The sequence below is a fragment of the Acinonyx jubatus genome, chromosome B1 (genome assembly GCF_027475565.1).
Source record: "Acinonyx jubatus isolate Ajub_Pintada_27869175 chromosome B1, VMU_Ajub_asm_v1.0, whole genome shotgun sequence".
Taxonomy (NCBI): Eukaryota; Metazoa; Chordata; class Mammalia; order Carnivora; family Felidae; genus Acinonyx; species Acinonyx jubatus.
Window position 1 is genome coordinate 134,632,424 of NC_069382.1, and position 8,756 is coordinate 134,641,179.

The 8,756-nt window shown below is 35.8% G+C and overlaps 1 protein-coding gene across 7 annotated transcripts in view; it reads left to right on the plus strand.

Annotated features, from left to right (window-relative positions):
* LIN54 (lin-54 DREAM MuvB core complex component) overlaps positions 1-8,336 on the plus strand; it is a 71,829-nt gene extending 63,493 nt beyond the window's left edge. For all 7 annotated transcript variants that reach the window (XM_027059637.2, XM_027059671.2, XM_053217202.1 and 4 more), the window contains 2 exons: positions 4,122-4,324; positions 6,043-8,336. In XM_027059637.2, the coding sequence (XP_026915438.1) occupies positions 4,122-4,324; positions 6,043-6,244 (405 nt within the window). In that variant the 3' untranslated portion in view covers positions 6,245-8,336. The remainder of the gene's footprint in view (positions 1-4,121; positions 4,325-6,042) is intronic.
* The last annotated feature ends 420 nt before the right edge of the window (positions 8,337-8,756 follow it).

Here is an 8,756-nt window from a genome sequence, read left to right on the forward strand (position 1 = left end):
ATGCTGGTGGGGGAACATAATCTAACCATTTTTTTGAAAATAACTTTAGAAAGGGTATATTGTAAAAATTTACTTACAAATTGGGAAATTATTCTGCTATCGCAGTTTGAAAATATGCACAGTCGTTGCAAGGGCCCTAGTTTGAGGAAGACCTTCTGGCCTGCCAAGCAGGGCTTCAGAGGAACAATACCTTGGTCTTGTCATTATGGCTTTGGGACTCATTACCTGATTACCAGTTCATAACTTCTTGATCATTATACCTGGAAGTGTGTAAATCAGAGCAACAATTTATTGATTTTTAGTAAAAATAACATCAGGGGGCGCCTGGGTGGCCCAGTCGGTTGGGTGTCTGACTTGAACTCAGGTCATCATCTCATGGTTTGTAAGTTCGAGCCCCACATTGGGCTCTGTGCTGATAGCTCAGAGCCTGGAGCCTGCTTCGGGTTCTGTGTCTTCCTCTCTCTCTCTCAAAAATAAGTAAACATTAAAAAAAAAAACTTTTTGGGGGTGCCTGAGTGCCTCAGTTGGTTGGGCGTCCAACTTCAGCTCAGGTCATGATCTCACGGTCCGGTCTGTGAGCTCAAGCCCTACATCGGACTCTGTGCTGACAGCTCAGAGCCTGGAGCCTGCTTCAGATTGTGTCTCCCTCTCTCCCTGCACCTCCCTCACTCAAACTTTGTGTGTGTCTCTCTCTCTCTCAAAAATAAATAAACATTAAAAATAAATAAATAAAAAATTTTTTAAATAATATCAAAGTGGTTTGGAAACTAGCAGTTGTCTTTAATGGAAGAGTAGTGCTATCAACTGTCCCCCCTGGGCTTTTGAAAATATATGTGGTTACAAAATAGTCTGCATTCCAGGGGCAGTCCTGAAAGTGAAGATTTATCTTGACCAACATGCCTATAGTGCCTTGTTGAAGAACAGTGCTCTTTGGAAAACTGAATTATGTTACGAAGTTTGCTTTCTGAGCATAAAAATAGGAAAGAAACATGAAATATTGCTGGTTGAGGTTATTGGTCATTGTGAAGTGATTGCATCCATTTTTGCTGCTGACCATGATTAGTCAGGCAATTTTGACAGGTGCTATTTATTTTATTTTTAAATGCTATTTAAATCATCCCCTTCTTGCTATAGACGAAGTACTACATAACTACGTAATAAACATTGTTTTTATTTTCAAAGCTTAAATAGAATAATCTATTCATGCCCAAGATGAACCCTGTGTTAGTGTATTTGCTTTTTTGGTTTGAAAACTCTTCACTGACAATCTTTGGAATTGAGTCATCCCTACAGTTAGCTGGCTCTTCTCATCTATTATATTTTCATACTTTCAGATTTCATATTCAGAAGGATACCTTATTTTTTGTTTTGGCAGAAGCCCTGGCGTTGTACTTGGTAAAGCAGTACCAAGGACGGCATTCTCCCCTCATAAGGTTGCTCTGCTTTAGGAGTGTGTGCCTGCCATTCCGTGCCCCTTCCCATTCAAAATGTGTCACAGTAAAGATTATGTGTGCTGTATTCCCTATGTAATGAATTCGTAATTCACCTGTGTTAGAAGTCAAATACTCCTTCTAAGAAGTATAGTAAGGTAACCTCTTGTTGGTCCTAAAATCAAAATGAATGAAAATTGTGTATAATTAAGAGTATTTTGAAAGTGTCTTAAATAATGTTTTAGAGTCCAACAAGTCAGTTTTTTATCCTTTTTTATCCTGAATTTTTATTTGAATTAAAAAAAAATTTTTTTTAAGTTTATTCATTTTTGAGAGACAGAGAGCAAGCAGGGGTGGGGCAGAGAGAGAGGGAGACGCAGACTCTGAAGCAGGCTCCAGGCTCTGAGCTGTCAGCACAGAGCCCGACGTGGGGCTTGAACTCACAGAATGTGAGATCAGACCTGAGCCAAAGTTGGATGCTCAACCAACTGAGCCACCCAGGTGCCCCTGGACTCCTTTATTTGAACACATGATGAAATAGGTGGCATCTGTTCATAAACCATGTCATAAAAAATTTGTCATGGATATTTAAAAAATGTAAGAATAGCATATTCTTATTATCAAACCAAGTCCACAAAAAGAGACAAAATGGAAATTGATGTAAAGCTGGGTCAGAAGGGCAAAGAAGCCCTTCCATGCATATGGCATTGAACGGTCTGTACATGCTAGGCATATGATAAACATACAAGAACTAACAATTATATATTTATATATAGAGAGAGAATTTATAGAAATAGAAAAGCTGGTTGAAGTATACTAAGAGAGAGAAAGCTGCCCAGTTATAAAAATCCTTGACTTTCAGGACACACATAGTGTCTAATAACTAACTTGTTGCTCTCAAAGACCAAGAAATGGAAGAACTGGAATGCACTAATCTAGGACTAGCAGTGGCTGATTGGCTGCTTGTGAATTGGTTGTGATATTGTCTGACAGTTTGTGTGTTCATTTGTTGGTCTTTTGAACTGAATTGGCTTTTTTGGTACAGTTAGTCTGCATCTGGATAACACATGCCTGTTCCTTTCACTCAGCTTTCAAGGCTTGTTGAGTGGAGATGTGAGCGTCCACATTTTTTAAATGGCTGTGCCTTGTAACCTTTTTTCCTCTCCTTTTGACCACAGGGGAAGTTGAATCAGCAAAGCTAAACGGATACTCTGTCATTCTAATTTCTTCTTCCTGAGTTCCTGTTAGATTATTAGTACCTTTCTTACGGTTCTTCATACTTAATCCAAATTATCGTTATTGGTGTGTCTTTTTCACCCTTGATATCAGGGATTTTATCTCTTCATCATTAGATACTTATTAAGTGTAGCTTACTTCCATTAACCCAGAATGTATATCCATTTTGTTCCCTTGGTAAAGAGAATTTATTTGTGTATTGTAAGAAAGGAGCAGGGTTAAATGTGTTCGTCATAATACGATTTGTTTGTCTTGCTAGGTGCTGTAGAGAGAAAGGGCAGTTGGTATGTTTCTTTAAATTGACATGGGTTCACTGAAGAAACTGCATCCAACAAAAGATACTCAAATTTACTAGGCTTGGGAAATGTCAATGACGGAACAGTGAGCTCTCACTTCACCTCTTTCCCCCACATTGCTAAATATTAAAAAGAGCTAGAATATACACTGTTGGAGGGAATGTGGGAAAGGTTTCTTTTATACATTGCTGATGAGATGTGAGGTGTTACAGCCTTTTGTAAAGACAGTCTGCCCACATCTATTAAAATACACATACCCTTTGGCCAGTGAGCCCAATTCTAGAAATGTAGCTCATAGAAATAAAAGCATATATATGTATATATATATATAAAATAATCTTTTATGCATTATTTGTAGTACTCAAGAACTGGTAACAAAATAAATGCCCAGCAACAGGCAAGTGAATGCCCAAATAAAAGGTGGCACATCTATACCAGGGATTAATACTCAGCCATTAAATAGAATGAATCCAGCCTATGCTAGATGACTTGGGGGGAGGGATTCCATGAGGTGTAGTGTGAGAAACGGAAGATGCAGAAAGTGGGGCATACGATTTTGTAAAATGAACTAAAAAAAAGACGTGTATTTGTTAGTTAAGATAGGTATATGTACATAAGGGCTGTGTTTTTCATAAATATATATGTTTTACACATTTTTACATACAAGGGCACACTGGTTTAATATGGACTATGGAAGGATTTGGGGAAGCTGGAGAAGGGGATTCACGGAGGGAGATTATGGAGATTATCCATAATAAAAAGAGCATCTATGAAATTCCATGTGATAATTGTGTGTTTGCATAAGTGGGAAATGATCAACACGTTGAGGTGGATGGATTCCGGATAACTGGTATTTTTTTAATATTGTATCATTCATATTCTTTATAAAGAACACACGTTAATCATATCAGGAGGAAAACCTTTAGCGGGGGAAGAAATGATGTGGAAGCACTCAAAAACAATCACTGTGTAGCCACTCTCAGACTTAAATATTTGACCTGTCCACGTGTAGGTAGCCCATTGTCAGGAAGAGAGGTTTCCATTGTATCTTATGTCATTTGAGCAGTTAGTTCTGTTGTCTGTTGATTTGATTAGAGTCTACTTAAGAGTAATGCTTTTTGGGTTTGATTTGGAAGCTTTTCTTTTGTAAATCTTTTAGGCAAAAATAATGTGTTCCTCAATATGCAAATGTGTTGGCTGTAAGAATTTTGAAGAAAGCCCAGAACGAAAGACACTGATGCACTTGGCAGACGCAGCTGAAGTAAGGGTACAGCAACAGACGGCAGCGAAAACTAAGTTATCTTCTCAAATTTCGGACTTGCTTACTAGGCCAACACCGGCTTTGAATAGTGGAGGAGGAAAGTAAGTCAGTATTTTAATGTCTTTTTATAGTATAACATCAGTATTATTTCTGGTAAAGTTTCTTCTTTTTGGACAAGGCTAAGTTCATGCTTTGCCTTGTTGCAAACCTCTTTTTGCATTTTCTATCTCTAGTTACTTGTAAAGGATTTTGAAGGTAATAGGAAAACCACTGTGAGATATAGTACACACTTCTAACATGCTTTGTGCTTAATTCGATTTCTCTCCACTAAGATGAGGTAGTGATGTAATTTGACAAATCCCTAAGAAAACTGAATTTTTACACCTGTTCCTGGTAGCAGTATCATTCACACTTCTGCACATCCTTACCTTCTGTTGCCTTTTCCGTGCCCATGTAGCACTTTTCCCCATCCTACTGGGGCACCTTGTTTCACTGGACTGCTAAACTCTGGAGTAGGAAAGCTCGAGCTTTAAAGTTTGGCCGAGCTGAGTTTAAATACTGTGTGTGCTACGCAGTAGTTTATGAATTCGACAAGCACTCCCCCTCTCTAGGTCTCGGTTCCCTTGTCCTTCCCATCATCCTTACCAAGTGGCCAGAAAGAATAAAGCATCGCTGTCCCAGTGTTTGGCAGGGTCCGATGCCGCACAGCTTGCTGGTGTGGATTTGTATCAGAGGGTTTAGTAGAGGTTAGCTTGCAGAATTATTAAATGCAGTGAGCCTTCCAGATGGTATATTATGTAAAATGCCTAAGTTGAAATAGGCTCCAATGCTTACAGAAATGCTTCTTTTTGTACAAAATATTTCAGATAGCAATTCTGAAGAACTATTATACAGTGTTACTAACTATACAATATTAACGTTATTGTAATAGTATAATATTTTCTAACTTAAAGTGTTTTACATTTTAAAGATTTTTATACAACTCTACAGCAGCCCAAACCCTCAATTACTCAATTACTGTGACAACACAGTAGGTCTGAATTTCAGACTTCATTTGTTTTGCAGTTTCCTTCTGTCAGTGTCGTTGGTAACATTAGTGTCGTGGTTACGTTAGGTTGCCTGATTTGTCTCTGAAGGCTTTAAGACGTGGCTACATATAGCAAGCCTCAGGATGGATTGCTCTTGTTTAATACTTAATAGTTGAGGTCTTTATGAATGAAACTCCATGTAGAGAACAGCATTTGGTTTCCCCACTGTTTTGTTTGTCATGATGGAAAAATGCAAAATTTTGGTGTGCTTTTTGCTTTGTGAACAATATATGGGACTCTGGGAAAGTACTTTATTTTTAGTGTTGTCCAGGAGATACTGCTTGCAGTGCTCAATTTTATTCGTTCATTGAACAAACAAATATTCGTGGAGTGTTTCTATGTGTCAGGCAGTGTTCTAGGCTGTGAAGAAACAGCAATAAATAAAACAAAGACTGCACTCTGAAAACTAATTCACGAATTAGGAGAATTTGTTACAGAATTATCCAGTTGACATACAGAGTTAACATCTTTTAGTTAACCAGATAACCTTGTGTAGGTAATAAGACATGTATTTTATGTAAAATTATATTTTCTTATATGCAATAATAAAACAGGTCTAACTTTTTAAAGCTCTTTGGGCTGTGCTTGTGCTCACTGCACAAATTGTAATGTTCAGTGTGTTGGTGAGTCATGAACATGTTAACAGATATTCACGTGAAGTAATGTCATCCACTTTTGTTGTTACTCAACACCATCATCGTCTCTCTTTCTCTCTCAAAAAATCATTTCAGATTGCCATTTACATTTGTAACTAAGGAAGTAGCGGAAGCCACATGTAATTGCCTTCTTGCCCAGGCAGAGCAGGCAGACAAGAAGGGAAAATCAAAGGCAGCAGCCGAACGGATGATACTGGAGGAATTCGGACGATGTTTGATGAGCGTCATCAATTCTGCAGGCAAAGCAAAAAGTGACCCTTGTGCCATGAATTGCTAACTCTTGCACAAAAGACTGATAAATGGAACTGTACAGAAAATTGAAGGTCCAGGGACACTTGATTTTCTGGAAGATAATTTAACAATGATTGTACTGTTAATTCAGTCCTTGTGTGACCTGAAGTTATAATATTGAAAGAAGAAATTTTAAATGAGGAAATTAGTACATTTTAAATCTTAGTTAAATCTGTTTATGCCCCTTCTAAATTGAGTTTTTCTTTATTGTATTATATAGATTTTTAATTTGCATGGGTTTCTTAAGAATTAGGTGTTCTATCCATCTGATGCTGTTGACAAAGGACATTTATAAATTAATATAATTTATAATGTATGGCGTTGTAGGACTTTGCTCCAGTAGAAAAAGCCAGAGAACCATTGGTATTACCCAGTCATTCTTTGGCACTAGACCTAAGCAGATAGAATGTCTACATAAACAAATTCTTATGAAACATATTCAAATGACATTTTTGTGTTTAGAAAAGCACTACCTTTTTAAGAAAAAACTTTTTAGCACAGATTCTGGAATAATATCGTGTTGTCACTTTGGGAATGTCAGAAGGGGAAGGAATCCATAGGCATACTTTTAAAATTAAGAAGTTGTTTTTTAAGAAAAACTGTTAAGGGACAGGCAGTAGTTCTTGATAGGCAAGGTGTTTCTCTAAGAAAGAGTGACTAAGAAATGCTCTGGGATGTTTCCATTTTCTTTGAAGGAGGTGCTGTGTATTTGAAATGATATTAATAAATTGTCAAAGTGATTACTGGGTACTATTAAAAGTGAGAGGTGCATATGAATAGAACTTATTATGTAGTGATAATACAGAAACTTACATAATTATCAGGTATAAAATTTGCCTTGGAGAAATAAAGAACATTGAAGCTCTAATAAATGAATTGAGGGAAAGACTTTTCATCTATACAATTCTCTTTATAGACTTTTGAACTAAGAGGTCTCAATCCAGTGTAGGAGTCTTATTTGATTTACTGAAAGGGCCTCCTAACAAAGCTTTCAAAATTATAGTGGGACTTCTTTTTATAAGGGAAGCTTAAAATGGCATTATTTTTAGCCAGTGATTTGATAAGCTGAAGGTATGAGTGTTTTCTTATTATTACTAAAATAACCTAAATCATTTTCACAAATTCAAAATTCAAGAGCTTTATGAATTTAAGAGCCTGTACGAGGACTCTGGATTTTATGACAAGAAAAACCATGTTGGAATTCAGGCATTTTGTTAGGTACCTTAATCCTCAGTAATTATTAGTATATGATTATTACATTTCCTACAAGGAATCTATAGTTGTATGTATTAAGTGTGTATATATGTTCATATGAACATGCAAGATATAGGCAATAGAAATTAAGTAATCCAAAAGAAGATTCCGTTATTCATTGAAGTATCTTCCTTTTGAAATTTGGATTTATAAAATTATAGTGCAGTAACTTTAAATGTAGATAGTGCAAACATTCTTAGCACCTCAATCTAGTATGTTTAATTAAAATTTGTATAAATGTAAATTAGTGTAAGAGGATAAAATATCTAATCAAGTTATTTTTCAAAAGATTACAATACCTTTTTGGTCTAAACCTAAACTTTGTTCATTTTGTACATATTCTGTGTTTAATTCTAATTGCACCTTTGTGATGTGTATTTATATACAGTGTGCAGAAAATGTTTGTGAAATTTGGATTACAATTGTAGATTATGTATGACGGCATTGCTTGAGAATGTTTTGCTTGTAAAAACTTGAAGGTGCAATCAAATGCTACTAGTTTTTCTGATTTTCAAGAAGCTATCTAAAGTATTAAGACTTTCCTTCCTGTGTAGTACTTACTAAGCAACTTTTTGTATTTAGGCATTTGCATCAAATTGCTGAACAAGATTAATATCCACATTAATTCAACAATTTTAAAAGACTATTTGGGGAGGGTTGGGTATATAATTTTTTTAGCTCTATTTACATCCCAAAGTAGAAAGATTAAATTTATATTTACTAGAGCTATTCGAAGAATACACTTTTCTATATTGTAAAAACAGGACAGCAAAGTAAATCATACAGAAAATAAACATTTATACTATTCTGTAAAAAAAAAAAAAGTTTGTTTTTTTTCTTTAAGAACACCACTTTTAACCATTTAATGTACCAGAAAAGAAACTTAAAATATCTGATTTTAAGTAAATTTGACATTACTTCTGAAAGCACACAAATAGTAAGTATAATTTTGCCCAATTATCATTAACCCAAAATTGCTCTGAAATGAAAATAGGCCTTTTTTCCACTGTGTAAGGGCAGAAACTCAGTCTACTCTTTCCTTTCTTTTTTGAGGATTTTCTTTCTTTTTTAATGTTTGATGTTTTTATGGTGAGCACCTTTCTCAGTTTCCTTTTCTTTCAAGAACAAAAAGTAACCTGTAGGTCTTATCTGGGAAACAAAACCTTAATGTTGCAGGTAATAAAACAAGCAGAGCAGCGACTTTAGGGAGAGACTACTGCTTTAGCTTCCCAGTTCTTGGATTC